This window comes from Amblyomma mixtum, chromosome 10 (assembly GCF_055824585.1).
Source record: "Amblyomma mixtum isolate Tamu chromosome 10, ASM5582458v1, whole genome shotgun sequence".
Taxonomy (NCBI): Eukaryota; Metazoa; Arthropoda; class Arachnida; order Ixodida; family Ixodidae; genus Amblyomma; species Amblyomma mixtum.
Window position 1 is genome coordinate 113593606 of NC_143021.1, and position 14186 is coordinate 113607791.

The following is a 14186-nucleotide window of genomic DNA, read 5'->3' on the forward strand; positions in this document are numbered from 1 at the left end:
AGCGGCAAGAGAGAAAGATTTCCCACCGCGAGCTCCTCTTTAGCCCCTTCGGGCGGCAACGAGGAGGCCTATACAGTTAAACGTCGCGATAGCAGTGAAGTCGAAGGGTTGCCATAGTTTCTTCGTAATACCTGTGCGCGACCTTACTTACAACTGCCGCATGACAACGGGCTTACCTGCCACTGTGTACACTGAGGACAACGTGTGCCGGAAATGTGCAGCCTTCTGCACCGATCAGATCAGCGGTGCCTACGTGCGTATGTTCCTCCGCGGCCGCATGACCTTGAGCGCCCAGTTAAACGGCGCAGTAACGTCGCACTGAGAGGAGGCCTATTCCGAATATTTGACTTCGTTTTAAGGTTGCCCAAGCCGATACGGGCCGCTGTAAAAGAAGGCGCGTGGCGACAATTTCTTCGCGAGTACCCGTTGGGGTTTGGCTTTCTCACCAGCTGTCCGCAAGAGGGGAATGTCCTGTGGAGAGCGCCTACAGCAGACCGAAGGTTTTCATCGTGACCGCCTTCTCGTGAACGGAATTTTTTCTTTTCGTTTTTCGCTTCTTGGCCCTGTAAACCAGTGGGACCTCAATATCGCCACGCGCGCACGCGGAACCCGTGCCACGATATGTATGTAGAAAACCAGCGAAAAGGACGCATTCACAAGGAGGAGAAGTCCTTTTCGCTGGTTTTCTACATACCATGCGCCAACTGGCCCAACAAGCTGCGCTTCTTCAATACCGTGCCACGAAAACGAAAACTGCCCGCCGAAGCAGAGCGTGCACGCAGTGGGAGGAATGCAGCCAGACGGATCGGAACTGCGTTGGCCTTGGTCCAGCATGGCGCACAGGGCCATGCGGGGCTTGCGAGATGGCATCCACCAGGATGCCGCGCATACAATTTTGGGCAAAGAAGTACCACGGTCCCGCTTGAGATGGGGTAACTCTCCCGCATTTTTTTTTTTTTTTTGGTGTTGGACGCAGCGAAATATGAGCGGTAATTCCAGTTGCCACATCGAATCGGTACGGAAGTGTTGGAGAGCTAAAAATGCAACACAGCGAAACTGGAACTGGGAAAAATGAGTCAATGGGAAGTTTTATCTGTGAATGGGAAGCATCATCCCTAGTTAGCACTGTTATCTTGTGATTACTTTTCAGGTTGACAGCCCGCCACAACTTCGGTGGGTTGATGTTTATCCAGTTTGGAATATTTTTACCAGTCCAGAGGTGAAGTCTTTTTGTCATCACATTCCTTTTTACTTAAAGACCTTTTCTCTTCATAGGTAAACGCGAATAATTAATTCGGGTTTTAACTATTAATTTAGGTATGCGTACACCCGCAGCCTCTTTGAGTTTCTCACGGAACAAATTCCATTTCCGGTCAGTAATGGTGTGTGAAAAGTAGGTTAGAACGTCAGTTGAAAACCTGTCCAGTAATTGACTTATTCTTCCTGTGTCTGCGTATGGGTAGTTGAAAGTGCGTTTTTCTATTTTGGTTGGTTCGTTTATTGGTTTATTGGAGTTTAACATCCCAAAGCAACTCAGTCTATGAGGGACGCCGTAGTGAAGGGTTCGGAAATTTCGACCACCTGGGGTTCTTTAACGTGCACTGACATCGCATAGCACACGGGCCTCTAGAATTTTGCCTCCACTGGTGTTAACGGGATGAGGCAGCAAAAGCGAACAGTATATGTGCTTATGGTCGCTTATTGCCTCCAACGCGTGGTCAAAAGCGCAACCTCGCTGGTTTGTAAGCACTAGGTCAGAGATATGATTGCCGCACGTGTAGGCTTACGGACTCACTGTGTTGAGTTATGAAGTTGCGGCGATTGAAAAAAAAAAAAAACTCAGGCAGATTTTGTTGACAGATGATGGGATTGACCAGTTTATAGCGGGATAATCAAAACAATTGGCAGTGGCTTAGCTCTGTTATGCCAGGATATGCGTAGCGTGAGGTATTGGTATATCTCGGTTAAGCTTGTTGTTATTAGGTAGGTTCCTCCCTGTTAACCTTGAAAATCCGGTTCGTGTAACTATGACTAAATTAAAGCGAGACAATGTGCAGTATCAGTTGTCATTGGCAGTGAAATTGACAGGTTGGTATCATTTTTCACACGCTCTACGGCTAACTGCCACGCGACAACCTCAGGGTCCAATGAATTGAGTTTTTCAAGTCTCCTGCGCCGCTCAGCAGCAGCCCGACTGTTTTTCCTCCATGGAACACGCCGCAGTGGCTGTGTATCCCTCCACATTTATACACGCAGCGCAATCTCCTCGCGCATGCGCAGTAGCCCGCTGTGGCGAGCGGCTAGGTTCCCACATCTCGTGGACACCTGAACCAGAGGGAAGGCGCATAACTGCCCTCTTGGAACAGTGGACACCTCAATCGTGGATAAAGCTAAGTGGCGGTAGTGACAGGTGTGCGCTGCATGCGTTGGCATTCACAACGTTGTGCCAGAAACGCGGCTCTGAAGCCGTAGGCCGTCGGTGTTCATTGTGTTCATTGACGTTGGCGTTGACAACGTTATACACTCCGATCGTTTTAAGGAAATGAAGTGTGCATAATGGCTCCCTGGGTCAGTGGACGGCGAGCGCCCGCGGCGAGGCACGCCAGCTGTCCGTAGTGACGTCACTTGCTCCTCGCGCATGCGCAGTATGGTCGAGCAAGAGAGCACGCGAAACGGCGAGACTGTGGCCAATGTAGCTCACGCTACAAAAACACCACTCAAAGTAAGCATGGCTTTCGGAAAACTAAGCGATACTTGCCCGAGCGCGTCATGAAATCGACGAATTCTGGCCGAGTATCGGGTGGTCTATAGCACACGCCGATAATAACTGTCCGAATTCCAACACGACTGGATATCCAGATTATCTCCAAACGCGAAGCAGTTGATACCAGAGTAGGCTGAAAGTCACCTATAATTTTAGTAATTGCTGCGCCACCACGGCAACCAGTTCTATATTTGCGAAATATTTTAAAGGCTGAGGCAAAGAAAGTTATTCCTCGAAACTTCATCCGAAAGCCAAGTCTCTGTGCTCAGAATTGTGTCGGGTGAACAAGTCTGCATAAATGCTTTCTGTGCATCAACTGGAAGCAGAACAGTGCGTAAATTGGCTAGGAGAACCGAAATATGAAATTTATTGAATGTAGGGCAGCCGCCTGACCGCGTTTTTCAGTCAGCAGACTGAACATTTGGTGGTGTGATCTGAACTATGCTGCGTGCAGTGAAATCGTGCTGAAAAATGCGTCCGTTCAAATGTAGCTTACTGAACTGCAGAAGCTTACTTTTATTGCGAAAGCAATACTACTAGCACTTTCACGCCTTTGCCATGCCGCGGCGGTGACCACCACTGACCTTCATTTGACCTTGATTGCATTAGATTGGATTAGATTAGATTGGATTAGATTAGATTGGACTGGATTGGACTGGATTAGATTAGATTAGATTAGGTTACATTGGATTGGATTGGTTTGGATTGGAATAGAATGGATTGCATTGGATTGGACTGGATTGTATAACCGATGCATCACCACAAGTCTAACCACAAGCACCACCACCAGCTACACTACCAGCTGAACCTTGGCGTAGCTACGGATATTGCTTTCGCAATTACCGGGCTTAACCAAGCTAAGCCACAGCCATTTTTTTTTTCAACAACTTAGCGAATGCACTCTGAGGACCCTACCTGCGCCAACACCACTACACGGGTCGAGCTTGTGCTACCGCGTGATGGAGGTTTTCGAGACCACAAAGCTTTGCATGCCTAGGGTGCTGACAGTGTGCCACCCTTGTTCGTGCCCAGGCTGGAGCGCCAGAACTGCTACATGGTGTGCGCGGGACAGTTGGCCGCCGAGATCAGCCAGGGAGACACGGCGGGACGGTCGGCGAACCAGGTGCGTGTGCCGCCAAGCTGGGCGGCGCCTGAAACGCGTATTTTGGCGAATTGCAGAGAGCGGGCACAGCGCGCAAGGATGGTCGGGTTGTTCAAGGCACATCCTTGCTGGTAAAACTCTTAAACTTGGGGCAAACGCTTACAGCAGCGCCTTACAGCACTACAGCACTACAGCATTACAGCTTACAGCACTATCGCCTGTGCTGTCTTTCTCTACCCTGTCGTCCTTGTGTTTTAGCGCGACTACTATGTCCTCTCAATCCAAACACCGACTAGCCCAGATTTCTGCCTAAATGCTTACAGCAGCCCGAAGTTTGTTGTTATCCTACGATGTCGCTGATCGTAGCATGACACTGTTCCCTCGCCTCAACTCTCCATTCACTGTATTCTGCCTTCCAGCCATCGCGCTCTATACAAACATCGATACATCGATTTTCGTCCGGGCTTGTTTTTGGCTTACATTCGGCTGTTTTTTTATTGGTTTAGCACGAACGCGCCGAACTACTCCTGTTCTTGTTTGTTTTTTTACTATCGTGGGACTTACTAAAAGAATTAAAAATAAAGCGTAGAATATGACGGGCATGCGCCTGTTCTCGTGTAGACTCTGAAGCTTATTGACTGATTTATTTTATTTATTTTTACATACTGCAGCCCCTATCGGGGTTATTTCAGAGTGGAGTTAACAGTTTGTGTAAAAACGGCAATGTACAACGCACACACACACACACGCACAATAAGATTACATCTAACATGTTTGAACACATAGCGCGAACAGTGTGATCGGTTGTAACTAATAAATTGAAGCAATGCACAATGAAGACAACAGAAAGAAAACATAAATAGCTGTTAAAAATGAGTTTAGTGGAAGAGACCGGCATGACATGGTGATTGTGCATTTGTGGCAGCATGTCTTGGTGCGCATGCGTTTTGTCCTTGGAGCAGGGAAGGAGGCGCTGAAGCAGTAAACCAGACTGCGCCTCTTCTCCTCCCGTCCATTCCGCAGTTGAGTTTACGGAATGTCATACCAACTCGCCTGCCCCCCCCCCCCCCCCCCCCCACTCTTCTGGGTTAATAGTAGCAATAATAGTACCCTTTATTTTTTCGTCAAGGTGATGAGGAGGTAGGCGAAAAAAAGAAGCTGAACAGGCTCCTTGACCAGTCCCCCCGCCCCAAACAAAATACACATACAATACAATACACGCAATAGGGGTAGACAGTTGAGGAGCCGACAAGAAAAAATGCATTTTTGATTTTATAAAAACTAAGCATATTCACGGCAGAGTGCGCGTTAAAAAGCTCCAGGTGGCCGAAATTTCCGGAGCCATTCACTACACCGCCCCTCATACCCTGAGTCGCTTTGGGACGTCAAGCCCTCAAAAACCCAACCATCATTGCAAACATCTGCGTAACATATGAATGTATGAACAAATGACCAAAAAGTGAACATTAAACAAAAGTAAAAACACGACATAAAGAAAAGCGCAACTAAAACTTGACAACAATGATGTTCAAGCAACTGCAATAATTATTTTATATTCACATCTTGAATGGAAACCGTATGCACAAAAACAAATGCACACTTACATATGTGTAAAAGGGTATATCTCAAACGGTGATAAATTTAACGAAGAAAACGCCTCAGAAACGTATGAAAGACAAGCCGAAATCTGTGAATTGGGTGGAAATTGGATGGAAATTGGCACAGAGGTAAACGATGTTCAGGAGAATACACTTAGACTGGAAAAAAATTTAACCGCTATTTACCTGTTTTTTTTTGTGTGTGTGTATGGCATGTCTGTAACACTTAATAATTCTAGAAACTTTGCTGTGTCGCCTCTGGCTTGGTGTAGCTTTCACCAACCAATACTCTCTCTTAATCGGTATGGCTGATAGCCCTGCATGTGCCATCTGCGGGCACGACGAGACTATAACCCACATTCTTAGTGACTGCCCTGCCTGCAGTGCCGAAAGGCAGTCTCTGAGCCGTGCGCTGGAGCGTCTAGATCCACGCCCACTGACGGATGTGAAGATTCTCGGCCACTGGCCGCGGCGATCGTCGGCGGTGAAGGCCTCCAAAGGCACTGCTCCGCTTCTTGCGGACTTCTGGCCTGCACGATAGGCTGTGACTTCAACGAACACTGACTTTTTAGAGTGACGTCAGTTTTCTGCTACTCTCCTTTCTCTTTCTTTTTTTTTATCCCCTCACTCCTTTCCCCCCGTGTAGGGTACCAAACCGATTATTCTTCCGGTTAACCTCCCTGCCTTTCCTCTTCTATCTCCTCCCCCTCCTCCTCAGCCATCCTAGGCCGAGGAGGAGGGGGCCATCCTACACATCTCTGTATTCCAAATTTACTGCTACGCTTATCATACGAAGGAGCTTTTTGGACAAAGAAGCTAAATTAGAGAGGAAGGTTGTTTTCTTTGACATCGTGTTAGTAAGTTGAACAGATGTGGCGTGGATTCCTCCGAGCATTCTTATCATCTTCAACCTCACAAATTGTTTGCCTTTGCCGCCTGATCGGCCAGCCCTCCGTTTTCGGCGTTGCTTCTGACGACTGGCAAGCATCCGCTTTCAGAATTCTTCGCTAGAGCTTACTCGTAGATCACGCATTTTAAATCTTTGCACTCACAATAAGGCAGAGCAAAGCTCGAGTGGTCGCAAAATACCTGAAGTGGACTGTGGATGTAGTTCAGAAGAGTTGGCTGGTGGACTGCTTGGTTTTCGGCCATTGTATTAATCTCATTTCACGCAAAATTTGCTAATAATGAACGCATGCACCTTGTGGAGCACTGCATTGCTTGCCCCGATTGTACACCGCGTTTCCGTTGCGTAAGAATCCTAGGCAGAAGGGGGCAAAAATGCGCTAGTGAAACACTAGAGCCTTATTTCATCACAAAAACGGGGCAAGATTGTGTCAGTGATACTTCCTTTGAACTCTACGATGGAGAGATAAATTTTCTTTCACACCTGATCCGTTAACTTCCTTCTTTTCCAAGGTCCCTTGTAAGGTGGCCTCTGCGCAGGTCTGCGAGATCAGATCTTTACGTGATCGTCCTTTCTTTTGTCTGTGTGTGTTTTGCGCTAAATGAGGTGAATGTCGGTCTGAAGACGACCATTATGAGTCCGGTGGACGTTCAATTCAAGCCGAAACCTGACTCTGTGCGCTGTCCCCTTTGCAGGGCATGTACGTGGGCTGCCACATCGACGTGTCCACGGGCATGCTCACGTTCAGTGCTGACGGCCACATGACCAGGCAACGCTTCAAGGTACGCCACGCGCTTGGTTTCTGCGGGGGCGGTGACGTTTTGACCTGAATTGCGTACTGCGATAACCGGCCCCTTTGTTATGGTCGCGACCGATGTCCCCTCTGAAAATGCAGTTTTAATGGTATGGCAGTAGAAGCTCCACGGGGCCACAATACGGTGTTTGTCATAAAAATCGTCAATTGCGGAGCGAAGTCACGTGTCTTCTGGTAAAGGCATCATCAGCTGCTAATATATCGTATTGCCAACACCTAATGGAATTGGGGGCCCCTACGATTTTTGCTTTTTAATGCGGGAGCATCTGTATTTTACTTTATTAGTATATGAACTGCAGGTTCAGTGCCAAAAAGAGCGTCTCGAAGCATGAAACTCTGACAACGCTACGTGGGCAGAGATTTAATCTTCAGAGTGTTCTTTCTTGTTTCTCGACTCCGTCGCTTGCACTGTGGTGGTGGTGGGGGGGGGGGGGGGGGGAGATATTCACACGTACAGTTTTCTGTTCCCTATGACGTCACCAGATGGAGCCGGGCACCAAGCTGTTCCCGGCGGCGTTCTTCGAGGCGACCAGCAAGGAGGTGATCCAGTTCGAGCTGGGCCGCACGCCCACCACGCTGCCCCTGTCCGCTGCACTGCTGCACACCACCAGCAAGCACCTGACGCCGCAGCTGCCGCCCAGGCTCAAGGTACGTCAATGCCAGACACTTAGACTTCCCTTGCTTGCGTTCATTCAAGTATGCGAGAAGTGATAAAACAAGCTGCAAATGCGCACACGACTATGCACACTACAAACCAACACATACCCAACACCAGCTAAATTACACCAGTGGTACCCTACACTATACTCTCCGCAGTGCCCACACTGTGGAGAGGTAGCTAACCTCTACCATATGGTGTGGGCATGCCAATTCAATCCCTTAGTTGACCCCATTCCCAACCCCTCGGAGGAGCAGTGGGAGGCTATTCTGCTCAGCGATGATCCTGACCGTCAGCACTGGCGGGTGGGGAGGGCCAGCGCAGCAGCAGCAGCCAATGGACTACCGGACTAGGCGGCCCACCCACACGTTCTGCGAATACTGAACAAATGAAGATGTGTTCAATCAATCAAAAGCACACAAGTCTCGCATTTCCCCGCCGTTGTGCTCGCGTCGTGCAGGTTCAGTGCCTGCAGCCGTACGTGTGGGCGCGGGTGCCCAACGTGAACCTGCGTCCGCACGCCCTCCGACTGTCCGAGGTGCGCGGCTGGAGCATGCTGTGCGAGGACCCGCTCTCCATGCTGGCTCTGCACATTCCCGAGGAGGACCGCTGCATCGACGTGCTCGAGCTCATCGAGCACGAGCGCCTGCTCAAGTGAGTGAGTCGTCTTCTTGGGGGCAGAGTGCACGGCATCACCCTTCTCCCTCCCTCTGTCGCAGCTTCCACGCGCACACGCTGTCCCTGTACGGGGCGCTGTGCTTCCAGGGCAACCACCGGGCCGCGCACATGATCTGCTCGCACGTGGACGAGAAGCAGCTCATGTACGCCATCCAGAGCGAGTACCTGTCCGGGCCGCTGCGCACCGGCTTCACGGACCTGCTCATCTCACTGCACCTCGAGTTCCACGCGTACGCCAGGTATATACAGCGAATCGATGCACACCACGGCGGGACACGGCAGTGATGATGCATTGGGGCCTGCCGCAGGAGCCTGACGCAGAACGAGTTCATCGTGCCCCTGGGTCCGGACATCCGCGCCCTGTACGAAGACCCCTGCACGCCGCACTCCTTCTCCACCCTGGAGTGCGTCTCCATACGGCCGGAGATGTCCTTCTCCGAGACCAGGTGACAACACCCGTTGCGCTGACCGCGGCACTTCTGCTTTCTTTCTGAGCACCGGTCCGGACATGCGCAGGCGGATAGGGTGCACCGCGCTGGAGAAAAACTAGCCTGGCACGTTTTCTCGCCATTTCTCTTCGCATTCTTCGTGCATTTTTCACAGCGGTGGCTTCGCAAACTTCACAGCGTCGGTTGAGAGCAAAACAGAAAACGCAGTGACGTGGCACATCGCCTGGTGGACGCGTGAAACGGGCAGTTGTGAGCATGCGGCATCCCACTGCCACAGGCAGCTTATACATTTCTTTAATCGTTTGAACTGCGAAGCCTAGAATCAAAATGCAGGCATGCCTCGCTACCATTACGCGGGGCACGTTACAGCAGACGGAGGTCAGACGCGTAATCAGCCGGCTCCTCCCGACACTTTTCAGTCTATCCACCGGGTGTGCTTTGTAGACCCCCGAGTACTCCGCACGAATGCTGCACATCTATGTTTGAGTCAAAAATCGCCTTATCCAAAAAAATGCTATTTTGGCCAATTTTCCCGGTGGGAGTTCGGACAAATGCCTGACTTTTCCCCCGCGTTCCCGTACATCTTTTTTTTTCGTTAATTAGTACTGTTCGTCGCTATGGGATTTTTCCGGTAATACTCATGACCTGGGTTTGTACTTTGTCGTCCACGCTCAGCAACGTATTTCAAACAAGGGCGAGCAACCAGCAAAAAAAAAATGGTTACAAAGGGCACCTCAGGCAACTTGCGTGCTTTGAATGCAAAAGCACTGTTTTGATTTCTATTTTCAATTTTTTTTTGTTATTTTTTTTTCTCGTCGCCTGTCACTGCCCCCTGTCACTGCGGCTCAGTCAAGCTGTCTATGACAGCTTTTTCTGCAGCTCCTCTATCACTTTTTGAGGCAGAAATAAAATTATTATTATTATTGTTATTAATTTATGTTTACTTTCTTCTTCCTTTGTAATGACACATAGTCGTAAGGCAATGCATAGGTTCACCTTTGTTCGCCGAGAAGCACCGCGGTTTTGTGGCCTATCGATTGCGTGCTCGCCTCCCATTCTGGGAGTCAATTCGAAAGAAATTTTATTCTTCTTTGCCTAGTCACGTGGGTTTTGGGGCACAATTTCTTGTGGACATCGGGTTGCGTGTCCGAAGAGGCATATAGTTCTTTCGCATTAAAAGTTTAGCGGCCATCCCGATATGTTGAAAAAAAAGTAAAAAATCTAGTAAAGGAAATAAGGTCTTAAATGAGTAGCATGAACTTTTAGCATGAAGTGACTTTTAGAATGCAAGCCAGTGTCAGCTCGCCTTGACTGTCGTAGTTATTGGCAAATTTGTCGATACATTCTAACTACCGTAACTGCTGATCAAAACAAAGTCGTAGGTCGTCGAACAAAAGCTCGAGTCGCCAACCTGAGATTAAGGTGACCAGTTATCGCTGACGCAGAGTGAGTCAGGCCAGTGATTGTGATTCCTCCAACGTTATCTGCCTCCTAGAATGCAGTGTGTGCAGTATGCAGTACACTGGGCAGACGGTTAACCATACGAATTCGCTTTAATAACCACCGCAGCTCATGCCCTATCTCTATCGAACCTCCCCTTGTCAAAGCACATTAATAAGAAAAAAACACACATTTGACGTATTTAAATTAGCAGACTTACAGGGCTGGTTCTAAACACCCGGGAACGCGTGAGCAACGCGAGCCGTACTTTATTTATAAGTTTGGAACAATTGCCCACAGCATTAACGAAAACCCTTGCAAAGCCAGTGCTGACCTCCTGAGTCCCGGCTTGACATGCCTCGGCCTTCCCTCCCGATCTGAATCCTTTTCAAGCTTCCCCCCCCCCCCATACGCTTACACAGATGTATTCATCCCACACCGCACTCTTTCCTTCCTCAGTTCGACCATCTTGATGAGCGCGGCGCAATCAAAGAACCCACGCTTAAAGGTGCACTGAAGAGGAATCTGAACTCGTATTTTTACTGCTGGAACTGGATCTGTACGTTCCGATCGTTCTCGAAAACTTCAAATTATTGCCCTGGGCGGCCGACTTCCCTAATTTTAATCGGATTAACGTCCGTCCCCCGCATTTTTTTTTAATTCCCCGCAAACGGTGGGAGGAGTCGAGCAGCTTTTCACCCAATCCCGTGGCGGCTTGCCGCTCTGCCATCAGCGGAGTGATACGTAGTGATCGGCGAAAGCAAAGAGTCCACTCGTATTTTATTTCCGTGGTCCTTATTGGCAGCTGTGTAGTCTCTGACTAGATGTATTTATTCACGGAAACCTAAAACAAACAAAATAAAAGCGAAAGCAAAGTCGCTACGTGACTGCCTGAAAGGCACTCCATGCGTTGGTCGACTCCTCCCATCGTTTGCGGGGAATTCGAAAAGAAACGTTGGAGCCGGACGTTAATCCGATTTAATTAGGGAAATCAGCCACACAGGGCAATAAATAGAAGCTTCTAAGAATGCTCGGAAAGAATGAAATTAGCCAGGACAGCAGCTTGGGCATGTTGGTTATTCATTTGTGACGGAACAGCGCAAAACACCGGGACAAGAGACAAGCGCTGTCTTACAACTGGTTTTTATTTCGAAGAAACACTGCTTCTTATACCTTCTTCCCCCTCAAAAAAACACAACAAATGCGTCACAACCATATCGTTCAAGCGTCCAAAAAACGCAAGATAAATAATCACAGAGATTTATAATCACATTTTTAACATTTCAAATTCTTTCTTAGTCAAAGCAACAGACGGCGTGCTGACACAATCGTCGCGCAGACTCGCTATCGAAGCTGCCTCGATTATTTCCCTAACTAACTGGTCTTTGTGATTAGCCAAAGCTTTGCATTTCTGGAAAACAGGTGCGCAACTTGTTGAAGGGCAATCTCTGCAATGAATTCCCAGGTTCCGGCAAGCTTGCTCGAAATTAGTTTTGTGTTCCAGTAGCCTTTCGTTCATGCACCTACCAGTCTGCCCTATGTATTGTTTACCACATGCCACTGGCAACGAATAAACAAGGCCTTCGGTGCACTCCACAAAGGGGGTTCGATGCTTTATCGTGCATCCCTGCTTCTTTTTGGTCGGGTCGGAATTTACTCGTCTGCACAGACTTTTGAGTTTGTTAGGAGCAGTCATCACTACATTCACGCCAGCTTTTCGACCTATGCTCTTCAGGCGATGGGAAACGTTGTGAATATACGGTATTGCTACTACCAGCCTCCTTTCTTTTTCTTTCTTTGCCTCATCTTGCTGCTCGGGCCTAGCCTGCATCAGGTGCTTTTTCATCTGCTTGGCAACAGAAACCAAAAGGTGCGAGGGGTAACCCGAGTTGCCAAGCCGTTCAGCCTGGCGAAGAAAGCTCACTTCCATTTTGTGAGCACATGATTTCCTCAAGGCATTTGTGAGGCACAAGTTCACAATAGCCCTCTTGGTCAGCTTAGAGTGAGCTGATTGGTAGGGCATTGGCGCTTTCTCCCTAACCTAACAAACTCAAAAGTCTGTGCAGACGAGTAAATTCCGACCCGACCAAAAAGAAGCAGGGATGCACGATAAAGCACCGAACCCCCTTTGTGGAGTGCACCGAAGGCCTTGTTTATTCGTTGCCAGTGGCATGTGGTAAACAATACATAGGGCAGACTGGTAGGTGCATGAACGAAAGGCTACTGGAACACAAAACTAATTTCGAGCAAGCTTGCCGGAACCTGGGAATTCATTGCAGAGATTGCCCTTCAACAAGTTGCGCACCTGTTTTCCAGAAATGCAAAGCTTTGGCTAATCACAAAGACCAGTTAGTCAGGGAAATAATCGAGGCAGCTTCGATAGCGAGTCTGCGCGATGATTGTGTCAGCACGCCGTCTGTTGCTTTGACTAAGAAAGAATTTGAAATGTTAAGAATGTGATTATAAATCTCTGTGATTATTTATCTTGCGTTTTTTGGACGCTTGAACGATATGGTTGTGACGCATTTGTTGTGTTTTTTTGAGGGGGAAGAAGGTATAAGAAGCAGTGTTTCTTCGAAATAAAAACCAGTTGTAAGTCAGCGCTTGTCTCTTGTCCCGGTGTTTTGCGCTGTTCCGTCACAAACGGAAAGAATGCTCGGAAAAAGACGAGTTCAGATTCCTCTTCAGTGCACCTTTAAACACTCCCGCCATTCATAGTGGCCCCACGCGACTTTGCTCCCCCAAAGTCGCGTATGTTTCCTCCTTTTTCTGTTTTTGTGCACGGTATGTGCATGTGTGTGCATTTGCAGCCCACGTGTGTCTAGTTACATTCCACTGTGCCCGCCTTGAGTCATCATGCGGAAGGAGGTACCCATAGATGAAGTCCTCCGCCCTTTCCACAATTGTTTCATTATATTTTGTTTACTCACTTACGTCGGCGACACGTGACTGCATCTCAAATCTATTCCTTGCTTCGGCCACTGTCTGTTTCCATACGCTTTACTCGCTGCCGCTGTGTTGCGACTCAGGCCGCCGCCGCCCATTCTTCCCTCCCGCGCATTTTTCTCCGCCATTTTTTTTTCTGTCTTTCTTTTCTCTCCGCGACCACAGACGTGGACGGCGGGCGACGACGCTTATTCTGCCCCACTCCTTCTTCGTCTTTTTATCTTCCGTTTTTTTTTCTTTTGAGGCGTCCTTCTCCCCCGCATCGTTTGCTTGTTGTTTCGGTTCATGTGTCGGGCAGCTGTACAGATGCCAACCCCTTAAGAAGAGAAGCAAGAATCGTGTAACTTCAGTCTTGAGAAAGGACAGGCTCTGTCCGAAGCGTCGACTCGCAATAAATGTTTACCGAAATGTAGGTCGTGGGTTCGGTACCCACCGGCGGCATGTGCTTGTTTTTTCTTCTGCTTTTCTAATCAGTTATCTTTAAGCGGTGACATATTCAGTAATATTCTCTACTCATCAACACAACAAAATAAAATAAATAAAAAACTAAAATCCCCTGTGTTCCTTGGTTTCTGTGGTTGTTGGCTTCTCTTAAATGTATAACGAGCCTCTCATTCCCCTTCCTTGTCTGCTACATATATATATATATATATATACATATATATATATATATATATATATATATATATATATATATGAAATGAAGCGTTTCACCTATATATGCAAAACTTTCGCCTATATATATGCAAAAGTGAGAAACGCTTCATTTCGGTAAACATTTATTGCGAATCGATGTTTTGGACAGAGCCTGTCCTTTCTCAAGACTGAAG

The 14186-nt window shown here is 48.3% G+C and overlaps 1 protein-coding gene across 5 annotated transcripts in view; it reads left to right on the plus strand.

Moving 5' to 3' along the window:
- The window catches only part of LOC149326706 (ryanodine receptor-like), a 542398-nt gene that overhangs the window by 229950 nt on the left and 298262 nt on the right, over positions 1–14186 (plus strand). For all 5 annotated transcript variants that reach the window (XM_089563500.1, XM_089563501.1, XM_089563503.1 and 2 more), the window contains exons 42-47: positions 3797–3887; positions 7067–7153; positions 7669–7833; positions 8304–8497; positions 8563–8760; positions 8830–8967. In XM_089563500.1, the coding sequence (XP_089419626.1) occupies positions 3797–3887; positions 7067–7153; positions 7669–7833; positions 8304–8497; positions 8563–8760; positions 8830–8967 (873 nt within the window). The remainder of the gene's footprint in view (positions 1–3796; positions 3888–7066; positions 7154–7668; positions 7834–8303; positions 8498–8562; positions 8761–8829; positions 8968–14186) is intronic.